The 21,834-nt window shown below is 37.8% G+C and overlaps 3 protein-coding genes across 3 annotated transcripts; all 3 read left to right on the top strand.

Moving 5' to 3' along the window:
• The first annotated feature begins 2,326 nt into the window (after positions 1–2,326).
• LOC101309740 (pentatricopeptide repeat-containing protein At1g74630-like) lies at positions 2,327–4,258 on the top strand. Its single transcript, XM_004301101.1, has one exon. It carries the CDS (start codon positions 2,327–2,329, stop codon positions 4,256–4,258), a length of 1,932 nt encoding a protein of 643 aa, XP_004301149.1.
• Positions 4,259–4,740: 482 nt separating this feature from the next.
• Positions 4,741–7,325, top strand: LOC101306335. Its single transcript, XM_004299316.1, has 4 exons — positions 4,741–4,962; positions 5,548–5,863; positions 6,173–6,332; positions 6,558–7,325. The coding sequence occupies exons 1-4, from the start codon at positions 4,777–4,779 to the stop codon at positions 7,027–7,029; spliced, it is 1,134 nt and encodes a 377-aa protein (XP_004299364.1). The 5' UTR covers positions 4,741–4,776; the 3' UTR covers positions 7,030–7,325.
• A 12,414-nt stretch (positions 7,326–19,739) lies between these two features.
• On the top strand, positions 19,740–21,834 carry LOC101306044 (myb-related protein 306-like). The gene is made up of 3 exons (XM_004299315.1): positions 19,740–19,957; positions 20,402–20,531; positions 20,865–21,834. Exons 1-3 carry the CDS (start codon positions 19,825–19,827, stop codon positions 21,676–21,678), a joined length of 1,077 nt encoding a protein of 358 aa, XP_004299363.1. The 5' UTR covers positions 19,740–19,824; the 3' UTR covers positions 21,679–21,834.

Here is a 21,834-nt window from a genome sequence, read left to right as displayed (position 1 = left end):
AAATACCAAACTTCGGAAAATCACAAACCTATCCAAATCTCATCCAAAAATTCCATAAATCACATCAATATAATCCCCTTAATATTCCACATTTAAAACCCTAAAAATCTCCCAAACCGGCGGCGGCCGGAGGCCAATTCCGGCGACCTCCAAAACCTATGAAATTTTGACAGAATAATCCTCTCATCATGCTCTACAACTTTCCTAACTAGCACAAACACCAATTCCAAGCCTAACTAGGGCAATCGACTAAAAACATCAAAAACACCATAAAACTTTCACCTCAAATTTCTCCTTACCTAGCTCAAGAGGGAGTGAGTCCTTTTAGGGCAAGGCTGCTGGGTTGGAGGGCTACAAAACCGTATCAAGCTTGCCCGGGTTGGTGGCCGGAGGAGGGAGTTCCGGCGAAATGCTTCCCGGCGTCTCCGGCGGGATTTCTCCTCTTCCGGCGGGTTAGAGGCTCGAGGGCTAGGCCGGGGAGGGAGAGGAGGAGATGGGGGTCCGAACTGAGGTGGAGAGGCGGCAGATGGTGGCCGAACGGCGGCAGGAGGACGGCTGGAAAACCGGGCAGCAGGAGGGGCTCGGGAGAGAGAGGGAACCGGGAGGAGAAAAGAGAAGAAAAGAGAAAATGGGTTTGGGCCTCACACCCCAAACCGGTCTAAGCTTATAACAACCCAATTCCAAAAAATAAAACACCCCGAAAAATAATACCCGAATAAAAATTACCTTTTACTAGTTAAGATTTTACCATTTTTACCGTCGTCATATTTTCTCCCACGAATAATTCCCCGAAATTAATCGTCCCTTAAAATACCTCTAGGGACCAATTAAACTATTACCTCAATGACGGGGACGGTAAAATTCTTATTATAATCAAGCTAGTAAATAAGGTAAAAATATAAGGGTCGGGATGTGACATTCCTAGTTTCCAAATTCACCTTCTAAGTTTTACCTTTGTTTCAACCATGGCCGGAGTTAACACAACTTTGCCGAGATGGAGTCCGGAGGAAGACCTCCAAAAGGCCGATTTCTCGAGTTTTGCTTGCTATGAAGTTGTTCAAGGTTTTCAAGCATTTCACGACATTCCATCTCCGACCGAGATGAGTGCGGCAACATCAATGGGAGGCAATGAAGGGATTTCTACGCAACCAAGTTGTGATGAATCTCCTATCAACTTAGAAAAAGATGTTGATGAAGTTGCTCCCGACCCGAATGTGCGACCTATAGGAAGAAAGGCTGCAAAGGAAGCACACCGAAAAGGGAAGGCGACCAAAGAAGAATCACCTGTTGCAACCGTTGTCGTGACGCTTGCAAACAGCCAAGCATCACTCTTGTCAGCAAGGGAAAAACGAGATGAAGCATACGCAAGGCAATTGCAAGACCAACAACAACGAGAATATATGCGGCTCCAAATGGATATGCGGAATGAGCAATTCAAAATCCAAGAGAGGGAAGAGCGTATCATGGAAATGAATCCAATCACTATGTCGCCAAGGCCTAGGAAAGATTATTGGCTAGCAAAACAAAAGGCGATAGCGGAGACACAAGCAAATTTGTCGGGGTCTTTCCCCGAAGGATATCCCCAACCATCTTTCCCAGGAGGATATCCCCAAACACCTTTCCCTGGTGGATATCCCCAAACACCCTATCCTGGTGGATGTTACCAACCACCTTTTCCCGGTTACTATTATCCCCAACCACCTTCCACCGATGAATCTACAAACCCCATCAATGACAATGATCATTCAAACACCGATTTCTTTTGTAATGAGGATAATAATCCCGATAATTAGATAGTTATTAGGAAATTTCAAATTATTGTAATTTTTTTTTCCCTAGGTTTGACCTGTCAATTAAATGTCATGAAATAAAAAAATTAATTTCATTAAGTCATATTGTTTAATTACTATTTATTTACTACTAAAATCATTATTCACACTTAAAAATCATTTTTTTTAGTTCAATAAATAATCACTGTCACGTGGCAACAATCTCATATTTCAAACGGGCGAAAACTGCTGCCCAGTGAGTCACTGTGTTCATTCTAACCCAACGGGTGAACTTGCTCTAACAGGTGTTGATGCAAGTGTATACCAGTACATAGGAGAACTTTCGAATCAGTCGCAACGCGATTCAATGTCGATCTTTTACGGTTCGTTATCATTTTCAATTTTTTCAGTTCGGTTCCGGTCACTTGCATTTCGGTTCGGTTTTCTATGGGCTCGGGTTTCAGCCCAAAATTTTCCCGTTCCGGTGTCAAAGCGTTCCAGAAACGGCGCGAAAAAGCTTCAGGCTTTTGAACCAATCAAACTGTGCTGAGCCTAGAATGAACGCCGCCGAACATATTTTCTCTTCCTTATTACCCAAATGCAAAACCCTCAAAACCGTGAAGCAAATCCACGCCTTTGTTCACAAGACCGGCCTCGACACAGACCCATTAGTCTTCGGCAAGCTCCTCCTCCACTGCGCCGTCACAATCTCCGACTTACTCGTCTACGCTCGCCGCCTCTTCCTTCATTTCCCTTACCCAGACGCCTTCATGTACAATACCCTCATCCGCGGACTCGCCGACTCCGATAATCCCCACAATGCGCTTCTCCTGTTCCGTGAAATGCGGCGTAAAAATATGGTATCCATTGACAGCTTCACGTTCGCTTTCACACTCAAGGCCGCGGCGAATTCGCGGTCGTTGAGTGGAGGGACCCAGCTGCATTGTCAGGCTTTTATCCATGGACTATATAGTCATATGTTCGTCGGGACCACTCTGGTGAGTGTGTATGGCGAGTGTGGGAGTGTTGGTCATGCACGCAAGGTGTTTGATGAAATGACTGAGCCGAATGTGGTGGCGTGGAACGCGGTGCTCACGGCGTGTTTTCGGTGTGGGGATGTGGAGGTTGCGGAGGAGGTGTTTGGTTCAATGCCGTTGAGGGATTCGACGTCGTGGAATATTGTGCTTGCGGGGTATGTTAAGGCGGGTGAGCTTGCGCTGGCGAGGGAGGCGTTTTGGAGGATGCCGGTGAAGGATGATGTGTCTTGGAGTACTATGATTGTTGGGTTTTCTCAGAGCGGTTGTTTTGATGAGGCGTTTGGGTTTTTCGGGGAGCTGCAGAGGGAGGGAGTTGGGGCGAATGAGGCGAGCTTGACTGGGGTGCTGTCTGTGTGTGCGCAGGCTGGAGCGGTTGAGTTTGGTAGAGTTTTGCATGGTTTGGTGGAGAAGGGTGGATTTCTTTCGTTGATTTCGGTCAATAATGCGCTCCTGGATATGTATTCTAAGTCCGGGAATGTGGAGATGGCTCGGTTGGTCTTTGAGAGAATGCCGGAGAGAAAGAGTGTTGTTTCTTGGACTTCAATGATAGCGGCACTTGCAATGCATGGTTATGGAAAAGAAGCAATACAAGTTTTCCGCAAGATGGAAGCTTCTGGAGTTAGGCCTGATGGGATCACATTCATTTCAGTTTTGTATGCATGTAGTCATGCTGGGTTGGTTAACGAAGGATGTGAATATTTCTCCAAGATGAGAGAAATGTATGGTATAGACCCAGCTATTGAGCATTACGGTTGTATGGTAGACCTGTATGGTCGAGCTGGGAAACTTAAGAAGGCCTATGGTTTTGTGTGTCAATTGCCAATATCTCCTAATGCTATTATTTGGCGAACTCTTCTAGGGGCATGCAGCATTCATGGTAATGTTGAGTTGGCAGAACAAGTGAAGGAAAGGCTTTCCAAACTGGACCCTGACAATTCAGGTGACCATGTTCTTTTGTCAAATGTGTATGCTGTTGCAGGTAAGTGGAAGGATGTTGCTGCTGTAAGAAGATCAATGGCTGATCAGAAGATCAAGAAAACTCCAGGTTGGAGCGTGATAGAAGTTGACAAGGTCATGTATAGTTTTGTGGCTGGTGATAAATCAAATAAGGTTACAGAAGAGGCGTATGAGAAGTTGAGGGAGATAATGTTGAAACTTCGTGTTGGTGGAGGTTATTTGCCGGAGGTTGGGAGTGTTTTGCATGACATAGAAGTGGAGGACAAAGAAGATTCAGTGTTCATGCACAGTGAAAAACTTGCGGTAGCTTTTGGGTTGGCAAGGTTGCCTGAAGGAAGGATGATAAGGATAGTGAAGAATTTGCGGGTTTGTAGAGACTGTCATACAGTGATGAAGCTGATTTCTAAGGTCTATAGATCGGAGATAGTTGTGAGAGATAGAAGCCGCTTTCACTCCTTCAAAGACGGCTCTTGTTCATGCAACGACTACTGGTGACCAGGACTAACAAACCACTTGAATTAGTATAGCTTCTGTAAGTTAAGAGAGCACAGAAAGTCATAACAGGAATATACTTGTAAATCAAAAGGGTTTGGCCAAGAGAACAAAGAAGGATACCAACGGTTTCGCCAAATGGGTTATGTCATTGATCCAAACAATTTCAAAGGAAGCCGTTGAATCTCCGGAGGGAATGAGGAAAACTCAAAATTTACTTCCAAATCAAAAGGGAACAAACTTGTTCAACTCTCTTGATTTTACATTTTACCATTGCCAGTTCACTATTTACCAAATCCAAAGTTCTCATAGCCCAAAGACATGATATGGAAAAGTCAACAAACTATGAGCTTTTGGTTTGACTGATAATGCTGGAACTATTCTGGACACATAATCTCATCTGGTTCTCAAAATCTCAGCAGAAAAATCAAAGTGACTAACTAGTGGTCAGCATCTTCCTCCCAAACGCAAAGCTCACAGAGACCCTGATACAATTTTCGACCTCTCTCCATTTCTGCAACATGTCCATGGCGTTCTCTGCTGCATTCAATACATGTTCACGACCTTCCCTTATTCTCTCCTGCAGAATCCGTAAACCCAATTTGTCTCAGACTGCTTGCTTCCACAGAACCCTAACGGTTAGGGCTTCAACCACTTTGGACTACTCCAAGCTCTCTGTGGACGATAAAGCGTCAGCTCCATCAAAGGTCAGAGACCCAATTGCACCTTTTTCTTATCATTCTGAAGAGGCTTTCTTGTTTTCAGTTCAATTTATTCATGTGTTTGTTATTCGTTCTGCTTATGGGTTTTAATTGTGGCTTCTATACCTCTATATTAGTTTGAATAATGAATGTATTGGAAATTTGAGAAAACTGAATGAAATTGTCTGTGATTTAGGGGGGAATTTTTGAGACCAAGTAATAAGATGATATACAAATTGGAGTGCAAATTTCAGCTCCCTATACAAAAAGGCAAAACTTAAATTTCTACATAGCAAGATGAGACATAAGATACACAAGTTACATATCATACTAAATTCTGTGAAAACCTAGACGAAAACTTCCATTCTAATCGATGTCTGCATACCTTTATTTTTCAGTGAAATGAACCAAATTTCACTAGAAGTCGATGGCGCATTCACTGTATAAGCGCAACAGCATTTGGAAATTGTAATTTTCAATTGTATTGGCATAGGTGTTCTGTGTAAAGAGATGTTTTGATATAAATCTGAGATTTTAGTGCTACATGTTTGTTACCTTGCCTCACAAATGAATGATGGTAGTTTGTTGCAGACCAATAATTGGCAATGGAAATTTAAGGGTGATTCTATAAACATATACTATGAGGAGTATGAAAAGGAGAGAGATGGTCCTTGTAAGAATATACTTATGATACCAACGATTTCTGATGTTAGCACAGTTGAAGAATGGAGATCAGTAGCAAGTAATATTGTTCAGCAAGTTGGTAATGTTAATTGGCGAGCGACTATTGTTGATTGGCCTGGTCTAGGATACTCTGATAGGCCAAAGATGGACTACACTGCTGATGTCATGGAGAAATTTCTGGTCGACTTCATCAATTCACCAGATGGTCCTCTAAATGGCTCAGGTTGATGATTGACTACTTTCTTTTGGTCGATTGTTACTTAAGATATCATTTAATAAGCTTGCTATGTTCTATATCTTTTTAGCAAGAAGTATAGTAGCATGCATATGTTTGACTCGAGCTTTTGAACTGGATATAATTACTTGAAACTGCCTTTGTGCTTCCCTCCGCCTTGTAATGGTGGAAATCAAGTATATTTACAGGATCTTTGTTTACTTCATTCATGGAGTTTTTCTCCTTATGATGACGCTACACTAATATGCAAGTCTTTTCTTTTGAAGTTAACTTGCTAATACTCTTGCTGTCAACCAGAAAATGATCTTGTAGTATTTGGAGGAGGACATGCTGCCACTCTAACTATCCGTGCAGCAAAGCAGGGTGCAGTCAAACCTAAAGCGATAGCTGCTATTGCACCCACCTGGGCTGGTCCCCTTCCTATTGTGTTTGGTCGAGATTCTAGCATGGAAACAAGGTACCTACTGAGAACCTCAAATACTGATGAAAAACTGCTAGTTATTGATTCATAATTGGCACCCAAAATCACGATAATTGTTCTGCATAGGCATGGCCCAGAGAAAGATCAATTAATTCATATAATTCAGTTTACTATTCGTAGACTCACACACGATATCCATTCCTTTGCTTCTATCTGTTACATGAAACTGAATGATCTCTCCATTTTGTTCACAAGCAATAGGTATGGACTGCTTAGAGGCACCTTAAGAGCCCCTGCTTTAGGCTGGATGATGTATAACATGCTTGTCAGCAATGAGAAATCAATTGAATCTCAGTACAAATCCCATGTATATTCAAATCCTGACAATGTGACTCCTGGAATTATTGAAAGTAGATATGCCTTAACCAAAAGGAAAGGTGCTCGCTATGCACCTGCTGCTTTCTTGACCGGTCTTCTTGACGCTGTACAATCTAGAGAGGAATTTCTTGAACTCTTTGCAGATATGGGCAACAAAAAGATACCAGTTCTTGTTGTGTCCACTAAAGGTCCTCCAAAGAGGTCAAAAGCAGAAATGGAGGCTCTCAGGGAAGCCAAGGGAGTGAGTAAGTTTGTTGAGGTGCCAGGCGCTCTTCTTCCGCAAGAGGAGTATCCTGCTATAGTTGCTGAGGAGCTTTACCAGTTCTTGCAAGAAAACTTCGAATCCAAAGATTAGAGTTTGTTTCGCTTCGCCAGATATATGGGTTTCCTCATACAACAGTTTTGTGATCAGAAAAGTTGCAGATCATGTAACACTAAAGGTTATGCTCCTAGGAATTGTACACATATGTGCATCTGCATAAGCACTTTTCTTCTATCATTTTGCTGATACTCAGTCGCCGGTCTGACATGTCCAGAATCCTCATTTGCGTTTTTAATACATGATTCCTTGTTCCAGTCTTTAGAGCTAGCCTGATTGGTGAGACATTATAAAGAAATGGGAGGGCTTATTCGATCCCTTCCAATGTAACGAAAAATCTTGTCTCCGTTTGTAAGGTTTTTTTTTTTTTTTTTGGAAGCATTTGTTTCATATGCATGATCGCATCCAACTATCCAAGCCTCCCCAGTTATTTGGAAGGATATACCTCACTTCCGTGTGTCTGTGACTGCAAGCAACACCTATTTTAGACAGTAATGGTTTGGAGTTGGGCCGATTTTAAGAGTCTGGAGGCCCGGTGTAAGAATAAAAGGGCTAGGAAAATTCACATCCTACATGCGAGGATTGTCCAAGCTGTGGCCTAAAGTAGCAAAGAGCATTGGCAACAAAATTCATCTCTCAAAAAACATGGTTGAAGGATATTGCTGAAAATTGAAAAGGTGGAATCAATAGTTCTGATATCTTTGATAAGCAGTAGAAGTTTTCAAGGATCTTAAACTTTCTATCGATGCAGTTGATGACCAGAGAATAAATCGCCTTCGACAATGGTTTTGGGTAATTAAGTTAACTGTTTTGCTTTGAGAAGACTGTCTCTGAGAGTTTGTGGCTTCCGATGGGGACGTTGGCTTTCCCAATTCGACGAACATAAGCAACAAGAGAACACCTAAACCATCAAAGTTTATCTTGATGAAATCTTGGGGAGGAGGCATCCACTTAATATTACTTATGCTTTTGTGATTTGAGCGCGAGGAGGGGTTATGAAGCTAAGATCATTCATTTCATATGTACTAATGCACTACATTGGATTGGGCCTACATATACTCTTAACACAGCACAGTACGTCGATCTAGCTTAAATGACTCCCTTAATGGCAGTACTGCTGAGTGCGAGGTTCTTGTTGCAGTGCCATCTCAGTGTCTCCCATTACAACTCAGACGTCCCCATATGCTTCCAGATTTCCAGAACACCATGAAACGAAGAATGATTACCATAATTGAAGTAAAGGTACATTACGTGGAGCAAGCTTCTCCAGAACTAGCAAGCTCCCCAGAATACTGCGTAGAGATGATACTATGTACTATGATTACTGTCATTTTTTACGTAACTACGTAACCCATCCCATCAAATCAGTAAGAACTGTAGCTAGCACAATTTGTTCATGCATTTATGTGAGAAAGACCCCCGGCCATAACCATAATAGACTACGAAGATGATTTGACCCCTTCATTTTCGTAGGGTTTCATCTGTGCTGTCCATAAGTGGTACCTAATCCTAAGAATTTATGTATACGTACTAACGATCATATATACCTATGTATATATGATGTAATGTATATATAGTAACGTGTTTCAAATTTTGTCTAATTGATTTCTTGAATTTTTTGTGATAATTAATGAGGCAGAAAAGTATCCTATGTTCGTATATACTTCTATTAATTTGTTGGCAATGGGAAACAAAGAAACAAGAAACAACATAAGCAAAGACTTGGATTGACGAGATGTTCATATATACTTGATAGAAGTCACATCGTCAAACGAGTGCTTAAGGAAGATGATTTAAGAAGCAACTGATGAATCAACAACATTTGATGCAAATTAAACATTATCAGATGAAGATCTCGAAAGATCATTAACATGAAATAAAAACATAAAACCTACCTATGCGATGCAACTGAGTAGTAGTACACCTTCGAAGTTCATAACGTTCTGTTTTAGGTTCTACTGCGTGTAATTTTTTTCCCCATTTTTTTTAGAATACTATAGTGTCAATTTGCTACTTTAAGTGTTTTTTTTTTCGTAACCTATGTTTTATTACCAAATGTTTCAAAATTAGCCAATTTGCTGAAATTAACCTATATAGGATACCAAAAGTGATTCTAAGATGACAGATAGATATCTTAAAACAATAGTACTGTAAAGAACTTATGGTTCGGATCTATATGTGTGATAAAGGCTAGCTACTATCATATCTCGAACGATAACTGCTAGAGTCTAAATCAATTTAGTTGATTAGTTGCATATATATTGCACTGTACTTTGCTCCGACCAAAACAATTCTCTTTCTAAATTGTCACTTAAGAAACACAAAGACTAGCAATCGTTTTTGAAGTTTGATATGTTTTCGGAAAATCAAATCAATTTTGTGATTGTGTGCGCAATGTTACGTACGATAACGAATAAAACAGTTGATCATGATTCGATTGTGGGCTAATGCTGATGCCTACGTATGCAATAAGAAAATCAAGATCTAATACATATTTATATCTTTAATGCTCGAAATTTCTCGTCTTTTACAAATGTCAAGGTAAAATATAACAAGTTTTCAATATTTTATTTTGAATACATGTATTTTAGCCGGTTCTAAATCTAGAACGACACCTAATAACACTCAAAATTCTTAATTTTCAGACTCAAATTCTCAAATAATTTTGACAATTCAACTAAGAAATAAATCATTAATAAAAGAATTATCAATAGTGAATGAGATTACTGGTAATATAGCTAAGCACCAGTCTCTACTAACATTGAATCATTTGTCGGCAGAGATGGGGTTTCGTTCGTTACGTGTCACGACTTCACGTGGGTCGCGGGTTTGGCTTTAACTAGAAAACGACGTCGTAAAAGTTTGACGGTCAATTTCTCAACTGAGCCCAATCTTTAAATAACGAAAAATTTAAAATCTACCTTTTGGATGGTGGGCTCCAAGTTGTGACTCCACAAGGCCCAACGTTGTAGTACACGTGTAAGGAAAAGACATAGAGAGCGCGACTGTTTTTAAGTTTTAACTCTGTTTGGGTATGATTCTATGTTCAAATTCTCTGACAGATGAATTTGGCCAACCATCTTTAAAGTCTGGTTAGAATGAAGTTTGTTGGGCAAATCATATGAGCTGCAATTCGATCGACATAGCCCTCACATTTGGGTAATATTTGCGATAATTAATAAGTTAGATACAATCGATTCTATGAAACGTCAGTTCAAAATAACGTATAATAATTATAGATATGATTCAAATTTTATTGGTTGTCATATCTGTTTTAAACTGTGACATTTTGTTGAGGATCACGCTTAATTCATATTATGAGTTGAGCAGTTATTAACGTCAACTTAGTTTGGCATATATATGTTGATATTTATTTTACAAAATCGATCTATCTAATATGTTTTAGTAATTTGTTATTGTCCTCATATTTGCTATACATTGTACGTATTATAAAGATATCACGACTCGAAGGATTGATTTGACTGATAAAACAAAATGAAAAATAAAAACTCCATCCGATCCGATCTAACTTTGAGGCTTGACGTTAGTCATTACTACTGGACGATCACCAAGATATATATATATGGGGAGTAGATCCCAGGAGTTAGAACTTGGCTGAAATAAATATTTGAACAGTACGTACCTACCATGTCCTTGCAGAGTTGCAGTATAATCCCTGCAGATCGATATATTGAAAGGATAACAAACGAAGTGTGAGTGAGTGTGACTATATTTTCTGTTTTCATATTTGAAAGAATATGCAGGTAATCCATTATTAGAAACATTACTCAGGTATGCCCTAGCTACTCTCTAACAAGGAGACCAAAATCGTGAAAAGCCCTCAGTGCCAGGATGGAAATGAAGTCGTAATCAATCTAATTATTGGTGGAATATGACGCTTACTTACTTTCCAAGGTAGACCCTCGTACATGCATCGGAGAATTCTCGTATACATAATTGGCGTATCTATACACAGACAATTCACGAATTGAGATATTTCTAAGCTCATTTATAGGTATTTTCTCATCGAGAGTTTAGTTTATTAATCGAATGTGTCTTATACAACTATATTTAGGTATGTATGTACCAAAGGTGGCTAAGTAGGTTCACACGCTGCTAGTTTCAAGAACTGGAAGAATTATCAATTACATGTATGGATCACACACATTCTAATGTATTGTTGATTTCATCCCAAAACGCATTATTTTTTAAGTGGGAATGGCACTGCTTGATCGAAATTAAGTTGTGACAAGGAGGGAACGTTTGTTGTGCTTGTGATTGAGGTAACACTAGAGCGTTGTTTGCTGACTTTAAACGTAAACAACAAAAAGATGGATCCATGGCTGAAATTATCTGATCGTTAATTCTTAAAGATATCGGACAATGTAGAGTCAATTTAGTCGGTATTAAAAAAATAAAAAAAATAATGTTAATGGTCTATATATGTTCGTCATGAGACTCTCCGTATGTTCCCAAAACGCATTAATATTTGTAAGTGGGAGTGGCACTGCTTGATCGAAATTAATTTGTGACAAGGAGAGGACGTTTGTTGTGCTTGAATTGTGTTTGAGGCAATACTAGTTTTGCCGACTTTAATCGTAAAACAAATTTTTGATCGCTGGCTGAAATTGTCTTGTCTTCATATGTTCTTAATGATATGGGACAAAATAAGAGCAAATTTATTCGGAATAAAAAGAGAAAACAAATTAAGTAATGTTGATGGTTTATATATGTTCGTTAGGAGACTCTGTATTTAGAGATTTGGAACTAGATTTAGGGTTAGATAAGTAGTTTGAATCTCCTCCGATGTAAACAAAAGCGCAATACATAAAACAATCAAAATAATTAGACATTCTTCTATACTAATTTGTTGATTCTTTTTACAGTTTCTTCTTTTATTTTGATGATCAAGCTAGATCCAATGTAATTACCTCATCTTATGATCACACAACCGCCGCCTCACCGACATGGAGCTAGGGCTCCGAGCTGCATAGCAATGCATGAAAAATCAAACATGAATGGACGTAATCGACCTAACATTGTTGTCAAACCAACACATAATATATGGGGACCTTAAGTACGACACATTACCTGCATATATTGTGACAAGTTCGTTAACGGATATCGATGCATGCATGGCATCGGTAATAACGATATATGTGAGTCCATCTTATTCCGACTAATCATGTACACTTGATAACTCGGTACGTGATAATTAAGTAGGGCATGAAAATTAGAGCAAGTATACGTCGCTCAAGATCTTCTTATCCAGGTTGTTCTTGAAGCAGGTTGATTTAACTGAAGAATATACTGTCGACTCACAATAAGTACATAGGTTAGCTCGCAATACCAAAAAAGAAAGAATGAAAATAACCTCAATCAATAAACTTGGTTCGCATCGGCATTTCTATGGAAGAGTCTTGGTTTGGTCCCTCTTCTCTCTTTACAATATTCAGTCATATTTTAATGTAATCGGGCGATTAATTCGGTTAAACAGTGACAAATATATATGACTCGTAGATCATCATTATTGACTCAACAACTTAACCACTCGTTAACGTCCAAAATGAGCCATCACTAAGAAGCTAGTATCATTACAAGAACTTTCAATTACACTACGCATGGATTTAACGTATCGAATATGTATTATGCAGTTTCGTTGTTGCACACTTGGATCACACAATGAGATAGTATTATTGCGCCACTTGTTACTATTCAATCCCTTTCAACGAAAGAGACGAATGCAATGCGTCTCCTAATATTGTCTTCCTCGATTAAGTTCATTCAGGTAGCAATATGGGAGGTGGAATCAAGAATATGAGAACGATGTCCTCGTGTTACATTACAATCAAACACTCGTTACGGCCTAGTCAGGATACATACATGTACGTATAGCTGGAATGAAATAATATTGTGACAAATAAGTTCTAACAATTATAGGAGTACTACGTAGTAACAATATACAACACTAGTTGATCTGAGAATTGAGGTTGCTCGATTCATAATAACGTACTAGTCCTTCAGCGATCCATCGAGGAGCTACTTACTAAAATAAGCTAATTAATAAATGCAGTCTTCATACTAAAATTTCATATGGTTTTGGAGACGAATACATATGTTGTTTTTTTGTCATGTACATGTTGATGTATGTTAGTTGTGGCCTTAATTAGTAGGACATGCGTGAAATTGAGAGCCAAGAGAAATCACATGTACATGCTCAATCAAGCATTCTAGCTAGCAAGGTTTTGTTCATTTGTTTTGGTTATTTTTCTTTGTTTTTATTTGATGAAAATGGAAACAATGGTACAATCAATTCGGTGGGTTAGATTGAACTTTCGGAATCATACGTTACACTACATTCAATTATTGTGAATGGAAACAATGGTACAATCAATCGGTGGGTTAGATTGAACTTTTGGAATCATACGTTACGCTACATTCAATTATTGTGAATGATACCACACAGACTAATAACGATATCTTTTGTGTATGTCAAAACTTCATACTTGTTATAGCACGGGTGACTAAAACAGCAGGAATATTGAACCGGTGTTTCTAATGATCACTAGCCACTTCTTCACAATTAAACACTAACGATATTGATCAGTACATATGAAAGATAACAGAGAGAGAGAGAGCTCGAGCAATTCAACGACCACAAAACAATGACAACAATGAATTAATAATGACGTTGTTTGTGGACACTTATGTCTTAAATCTGAAGTAAAACGACCTAAGTTAACTAGTTGTAGAAAGAAACCAAGATTTTGCTCAATCATTGTACCTATATCGTGTTCTTGAAAGGTTAGAATCAAAACTTGAACCTTACTTTAGACTATATCAGATCAAAACATGCTATGAACTTATCTATAATATCTGTATGTTTTGCTGAGTACTTTTAGGATAGAAATATATCTATGTATCTTAATCTGCAGTCTATGAAAATCTACTAATCTATTGTATGCTAATCACCTGTGTTATCCATGTTAGCCTTCTCCTTAATCCAACCTTATGTTCTTCAAACCTTATGTTCTTCAAGTAGATGAGACTTGTTGTAAGAACTTGTATGTTTAAGAAAGGACCAGATAGACATATATATAGAGCACAGCCATGACAGTTTCATCCATAAAGAAACTGTCATGTTATTCAACTGCTTAATAACTGTAATTGTTTTTTTTTTTTGAATTCAAAAACTCTTACAAACTTATCCAATAGTAATATATAGAGTATAAAGTTTATATCTTAAACTCAGATTAAATAACATGTAAGTATATTAATACAAGAACATGTAATACGCAGGTTTAATACAATGTCAAGTTCTAAAGCAATATAATTGCTTACAGTCCTTCTTAAAGTCTGGAAATGGACGTCGATTGGTTGTAGTTTCGTTCTATAATGCAGCACTCATAGATGACACATCGATCTAACTAATCTTTTTGCAGGTGTTTGTTTCAAATCGTTTTCTCCCCAACTTTAATCACCATGCGTACATGCCTTATGGGGTTAGTGGTTGGAACACTTTGAGTATATTGAAGAACTGAAACAAAAACTATCTTATACCAAACAAAAACTAGTACTTCTGTAATCACAAGAAGTGCTTCTGTAAATCTAATGAGAAGTACGGTCATAGAACACAAAAAGATATCAAGAACTAATGGTCGAAAAATCGAACAAAGAATAAAAAGAAGAAGAGAGAAATGGGGAAATACCTTACAATTGTATGGCGGGTACATCATGTGAACAATATCAGTGTTGTATTTCATGACCTGCATATGTTTTCTTCTTAAGACCCCAATGCTAACTAATTTAAATCACTACACTTTAATTATTTCATCAAATCCTCTGAGTTCTCATCACTAACTACATGTTAAGCAAGAATTCATTAGATATCGGTACACCATATATGATTGCATAATCATGTATTTGAATCTGAAATCTCAATATCATCCTAGAATATAATCGAAACTCTCTTCATAATTGTTGTTTCAAACGAGTCTCGATTCCTTACTAAACACATTAACATCCTCGATCATTTTTACTTACAGTATAGTTTTAGTCATTTATACATGAAAATTATTTAGTTTTTCTGTTGGTATTTCGACCTCAAGACTTCTGATATTTTTAGGGTCTTTGTTATTTCAGTCCTCGTTTTGTCCAGGTTGCTTACGTAGAGTATGAATGGTTGAACAACCAAATGAAAGTGACAGAGAGACAAACGAGCGGTCTCTTGTTGGACCCCTTCAAATTATACGTCTTATTGAATGAAAACGTAATCGCTCCAACGACGAACAGTACGTTATTGAGAGACCCCTTCTTGAACCCTAGCTAGCTGCACAATAATTTCCCTGAACAGATCAAAGATGGCAATACTGTTCTCATACGTGTAGCAGTACCATGAAATCTCGAGGCAAACTTAACAAACTCTCTGTATATATCACTGTTGGATTGTTCAGTTTGTACCGTATAAGTCGAATAAAAGAAGAAAGCTACTGCAGCTTTCTAACCTCTTTTGGCTCTGTGTGTTGATTCATTATGAACATGATGGCTTGGACTTGGTTTCGTGCGTCCATGTGGCTCTGCATATTTCTTATCTACCAGCATCGTCAAGAAACCAAACAAATAACTCGATAGATAATCCAGGCATTGATATCATCGATGACCAATATCTCGATCTTTTTTCTTCTATGTAAGACATGGTCATGGCTAGAGTAGTAGAGTTTGAACGTACCAGTCAATTTCTGAGTATTGATTCAGTCCTGCTTATGTATATACGTACACAGTCAAATACCCTAGACCTAAGCAGAGGCATCAGACTTACGTATGGATAGCGACGATAGTTACCATTCATCTGCATCAAGCTCAAAATATCAAACAATTCAAAGTATACTCTAATCTAGATAATTAAGAAGTTACCCACTCCAGTCATTAAATCGAAATAAAATTTACTTCCATTCAAACAGAAATTAAAATATGTCTGGGAAAGTTAGGGTTAGGTCACGAATATGAGTTTGTTATATCCACAATTCCATTGTTTGGGTAGCAATCCAAGTTTCCAAACACGAGTCATTGAGACAACTTAAATCCCATCCTAATCTGGGAGCAATTTGCCATACTTGATAAACTATGTCGACTGTACTTGATAATTAAACTATGTCTGCACTGGAAACAGAAGAGGGATCGAAAATTACGTACATTCTTTGTTTAGTTGATAGATTGAACTGTTTATTTGTCGAGAATGTTGTCACAGTCGACTCTTGTTTTCAGCGCTGTGTGTCTGAATAGATGGGATGATAACACCATATAAACCACTCAAGTACACATGATGTATGTGGTTTTAGAGTCCGTCTTTGATAACTGTCGATTGTTTCAAAGATTGAGAAGCATTTTTTTTTTCTTTTTCCAAACCTCCCAAACGCGAGGTAAGAGATTTATTAAGAATGAAGAAAAATACAAGAATGAGAACATGGCATACCCTGTTCTATCACAAATTACGTAAAGTTCCAATTAACGAAAACGAAAATTAGGAAGACCCAATTTAACTAACTGAGAGTCTGAGACGGCCACTTCACTTGAATTTGATGTAACTGTAAGTGATCGGCTTGATAACATCAATAACACTTTTTACTATTAAAAAAAAAAATGTTGACTAATACTCAGTACAGTAGTTGATATATTGAGCATGTATATTTCTTTTCAATTTCTTTTTGCAGATGATATTATTCATTTTATTGGAGTTTTGACAAATCCACAACTTTTTTTTTTTGTTGGTGAGACCAGAATCCACAACTAGATCTTAATAAGTAGGTGCTAATGATCAGATACTATCAGAGCACACACTCACTTTCATATTCAATGTCTAGTAGCCCAGGCCCAATATACACTTCATGCTAATATCCATGTTCAATAGACGTCTAACATAACCTTATGTTTTTCCCTTTTTTTTTTCTTTTTTTTTTTCTATGCCAATAAAAATTTGACCATGTTTTAGTCGAAGCTACGTGATTTTAAACTAATACGTATTTACAACATCAATGGCGATCGAGTGTGAAATTGGTTGGAGGTTGGAGGTGATCCGGGTGCGTGAAACACAAAATCCAGCTGCTGAATATTGAGCTTATTTCTTTTAAGCATATTTTTAGAGAACTTAATCTCATGCTATACGTCCTTAAATTCTTCCACTCTCATCCTTTTAGCATCATTATTCACCGCTCTTTGATTTTACTGCTTTCATTTTGATCTGTCACTCTGTCAGGTTCTTCTCTTTTCTTTCTTTGATACAGTCAGGTTCTTATATTTGTTTAATTTGTTGGGGGAGACTGGGAGTTTTTTCTGGTAATTTGTTTTCAATTATGGGCAAGAACGCCATTTTTGGTACGAATTTATATCAATCAACCTTCGACATGACTTGGATGCCCAACACCAAAAATGTAAATCGGATCGGTCTGTATTAGCAGACTAGCTAGGTCAAACAAACAACCAAAGTCGGTATAAACCTATTCAACCTTTAGCTCTATAATATGTACAAGCAGTTTTGGAAGACCAACAGAAAATAGAAGGTGACCTAGTCAATATATGATCCTAACTAGGTACGTACTATTATAATTAGATTGATCTGGTTTTGCTTGATTAGGGTTTAGAAAGTTGCTGGTGTGCATGATTAGTCAGATCATCATGGCTAAACGTAGTCGAGCTAGCTAGAATCTAGATTAATTAGTCAAGATATATATTGCAAATTTGCAATGAAATTTCTAGCTAGCTATACTTGCTCCAGTGCGTTCATTACTTATTTGGGAGGGTGTGAACAACCCTCACGTATATGTCGGACTTAGTTTGGAGTTTGCTTCAATGTTGCTCAAGATTAGCTAGAGTGTGTACTTATCATACATTGAAGGATTTTAATATATAGTTGCATGTTAACTATTTGATTAAATACACTGTAGAACTATATGTTAATCGATAATGTATAGTCGCTTTCACTTAAACCAAAAGCATGTAACTAAACAAAGGATTCTTATACAATATTTTTATGAATTTATTTACGAGTAATGTCAAGTGAACCATCAATTAGAGTACCACATGACATGTCACTTTAACTGTTATATAAGATGAGATATTGATGGGCCTAAAAATGTGGTTCATCTAGTATTATTCTTTATTTACAGTAAATTTGTATAAATCAATCAAAATGTAAACTACTTTTAAAATAAGTTGATTATATTTTGCATATGAATCGATGATCACCAAATATTTTTTTTAATTATTTAATTACGGAATCCTCGGTTTATTTTCAGACTTTTTTAATAAAAATGACGAATATCGGATATATATGAATCATAGAGCAATCATAATACTTCGAACTAAAGAATCAAAGAACTCGGCACACATGATTTTATAAACGAAATCCATTTTAAAAAAAAAAAAAAACCCAAAAATACAACCCTAGCCTTCAAAGCGAGTTGGTGGGTGGAAACTGGAAAATTGGAAATCCTCAGTTCTTAAATTACAAATAATGGAATATTGTATTGTAGATGTAGCATACATCATTAATTATAGTTTTATACATGATTTTTTTAAAAAAGATTTATACATGATTGGAGATTACTATCCGTAGAAGAAAAAAAAAGTAAGTATGCTTGCATTCATGAGCAAAGTATACGTGTCACTCTACAATCTGAAGAAGATGGACCTACCTAATAAAGAACACTCTACCCATTATCTGGTTAAGTATCAGAAATGAAAGAATAAATCAATCAGTTTTATCATGGAGTATTGATTGGTCCTGCATATATGATCCCCACAAACTTAGACTAATTCATCCATTTTATTCAATTAATTAAGCTTATGCATGCATGATTGCATATAATTGATCCTCCCGCAAAGCTTTCATCGGAGATTTTTTTTTTTGAGAAGAATTCATCGGATTACATTAGATGTTATTTTGGAGTCTGAATTAGATCGAGCCTTATCTCAATCACCTTCATTTCAAGAAGAAATTGAGCCCTCCTAATAGTTCATGGTCGATCACATTCACATGGTTAGTAAAAAAATTCATGCTCAACCACCATTAGTTACGGTGAATGAAGTTGAAAAATCGATCCCAAGTGTATACATATATAGGCACTATCTGATGATCACACCACATTAATCATGATTCGTAGGAATGGAAAGATTTGTTTGATCAATCAGCACAAAGAGAATGAAAACACCGAACGTACGTCAAAATCATGCTCTCATGACAAGGATTAGGGTTTAATTTTGAAAGAACTCACTATGGAAAGTGTAATAAACAGTAGTAATAGGGTTGTATTTCGGTAATTTAAGTGAGAGAGTAAATTAGGGTTGTATTCGGTGCTGCTGCCACCACAGTAGCCCCAATGAATGCCACACGGTATTTCAAGAGTGATGAAGTTAGCGATGGGTCTAAACATAGCTGACTTTTTGGCTACAGCTGCAGGAAAATTCGAGTAAATGCTTATTTTGCTGTCTCGTTTTGACTCTTATTGGAGCTCTTTAGTACACTTCTACACAAAATCCATTTACCTTCCTTCAATTCATTGTCAGCACAGTCCTCTCTCTCTTCTCTCTATAAATACCCACAAGACAAAGCCAAACCATTGCCTTGGACGTTTGCTTCTTCCTAGATCATCCTTTTACCAGATAGATTCTGGAGATCATTATAAAAAGAAAAGAGAGAGAGAGCAACATCAATCTCACTACCTCTTCATCCTCATCCTCATCCTCGTAAACTATACAGCTAGCTCAGCCCAGGTCGTGTTCCGATTTGAGTTTCGGAACTTATAGCTTGAAGCTAGATCAGAGAAATTAGGTTAAATGGGAAGGCCACCTTGCTGTGACAAAGTTGGAGTGAAAAAAGGACCATGGACGCCGGAGGAAGACATCATCTTGGTGTCGTACATTCAAGAACACGGACCTGGGAATTGGAGATCAGTTCCTACCAACACAGGTGCTGTACTTGGTTTTTGATCTACCCAGCTGCCTTCTTTCATTTCAAGTCAGTTGGTTAATTATTATGACAATTGCTCTTTCTTTATTTGGACATGTGTGTTAGTTTATAACTTTATATCATCATCATCATCATCTTCTTATTCTGGGGTTGCCTGTACTTTTTACTCTGTCTTGTTTTCTGTAAGGTTATAAATGGGGGGTTGGTTTGAAGCATTAAAGTCATCCATAGCTTCTGGCCATGGACAGTGGTGTTAAATTAGTTCTTATTTCCTTTCTAACTAGCTCATCATCCTTTTCTTCTTCTTAAACTATGTTCCAGATTCATGCCTGTTTGATGCTAATTTTTCTTGAACAAGTATATTAGGTTATTAACAGCACTATTCTTAACTAATCAAGTATTAATTTCTAGTAATTATCAGTGACGGTTTTGATCAATGATCAGGTTTGATGAGATGTAGCAAGAGCTGCCGGCTCAGATGGACTAATTATCTCCGGCCGGGCATCAAACGCGGTAACTTCACCGACCATGAGGAGAAGATGATCATCCACCTCCAAGCTCTTCTGGGTAATAGGTAATATTTTCATTTCTCACAAAAGTTCAAACCTCTCTGTAATAATTAGAACTCAAACACCATGTTTTAAATCTTGGATGTGCCTTAGTTTACATATACTTCTTGGCTGTGAATTTCATGTGTTTTGACTTGATTAGATTATTAGTATTAATTAACTAATGTCTTTGGATATGGGGGTTAGATACGCCCAAATTTATCCCAATAGTCAGATTCTATATATTGTTCTTTTGATTATTATAATTAATCCAGAGTGACGCTGGGATTTTTGAAACCAAAAATGGAATTAAAACTTGGTTAGATATTGATGAAAAATTAAATTGAATATGGGTGCAGATGGGCTGCCATAGCTTCCTACCTTCCTCAGAGAACAGACAATGATATTAAGAATTACTGGAACACCCACCTGAAGAAGAAGCTCAGAAAGCTTCAGACAGGTAGTGCTGAGGATGGCATTTCAGGTACTTCACAGCAGCCAATTTCAAAGGGTCAGTGGGAGAGAAGGCTCCAAACAGATATCCATATGGCCAAACAAGCCCTTTGTGAGGCACTCTCCCTTGACAAACCAAGTCATGATCATCACCATGTGCCAGACTTAAAGCCCTCACTCTCCAATATTAATGCCACTACTAGTACTACTGCCACTACTAGAACTCACCAAGCATCCACATATGCGTCCAACACCGAAAACATTGCTCGATTGCTCGAAAACTGGATGAAAAATTCACCAAAAGTTCGAACAAACTCATCGGACGATCATCAATCCCATGTTCATCATCAGAATATGCTCAGCAACGGTTCATGTTCTAGTACTACCGACGGGGCGCATAGCGGGACAACTACCACGCCGGACCATCAAGACCACCAGGGTTTCGATTCCTTGTTTAGTAGCTTCAACTCCAGCACATTATCCGATAACACTTCGACTCAGTTATCAGCAGGAAATAATCATCGTCACGCTAGTACTACTACTAACAATAATAATACTAGTCTCATGATGTTCCAAGACGAAAGCAAGCCCAATTTAGAGGAGACGGTCGCGGCAGCTGCAGCAGAAGCAGCTGATCAAGTCCCTCTCACATTGCTGGAGAAGTGGCTCTTAGATGATGCTAGTGCACATCAAGCTCATGATCAAGATATCCTATTTTAAAATTAATCAATATCGATCAGATTAAAGCCGCTCATCCATCCCCATCTTAGGGTTTCATTTTCCTTGTTTTAATTTTCTCAAGTTAGGCTTTTGTTAGCCTTGTAACCATGCTTTTTGTTCTTCTTTTTTTCCCTGTCTCTCTTTTTTCTTCTCGCG

This window comes from Fragaria vesca, linkage group LG5, assembly GCF_000184155.1.
Source record: "Fragaria vesca subsp. vesca linkage group LG5, FraVesHawaii_1.0, whole genome shotgun sequence".
NCBI lineage: Eukaryota > Viridiplantae > Streptophyta > Magnoliopsida > Rosales > Rosaceae > Fragaria > Fragaria vesca.
Note: the sequence above shows the minus strand (reverse complement) of the source record. Positions and strands in the feature narration are given on the sequence as shown.

Excerpts from the sequence above, each read along its gene's own strand:
- LOC101309740 (XM_004301101.1), top strand. The coding sequence starts at position 2,327 with ATGAACGCCGCCGAACATATTTTCTCTTCCTTATTACCCAAATGCAAA.
- LOC101306335 (XM_004299316.1), top strand. The coding sequence starts at position 4,777 with ATGTCCATGGCGTTCTCTGCTGCATTCAATACATGTTCACGACCTTCC. Across the intron at positions 4,963-5,547 it reads AAGCGTCAGCTCCATCAAAG|ACCAATAATTGGCAATGGAA; the intron begins GTCAGAGACCCA and ends AGTTTGTTGCAG. Across the intron at positions 6,333-6,557 it reads GATTCTAGCATGGAAACAAG|GTATGGACTGCTTAGAGGCA; the intron begins GTACCTACTGAG and ends CACAAGCAATAG.
- LOC101306044 (XM_004299315.1), top strand. The coding sequence starts at position 19,825 with ATGGGAAGGCCACCTTGCTGTGACAAAGTTGGAGTGAAAAAAGGACCA. Across the intron at positions 19,958-20,401 it reads ATCAGTTCCTACCAACACAG|GTTTGATGAGATGTAGCAAG; the intron begins GTGCTGTACTTG and ends ATCAATGATCAG. Across the intron at positions 20,532-20,864 it reads CAAGCTCTTCTGGGTAATAG|ATGGGCTGCCATAGCTTCCT; the intron begins GTAATATTTTCA and ends ATATGGGTGCAG.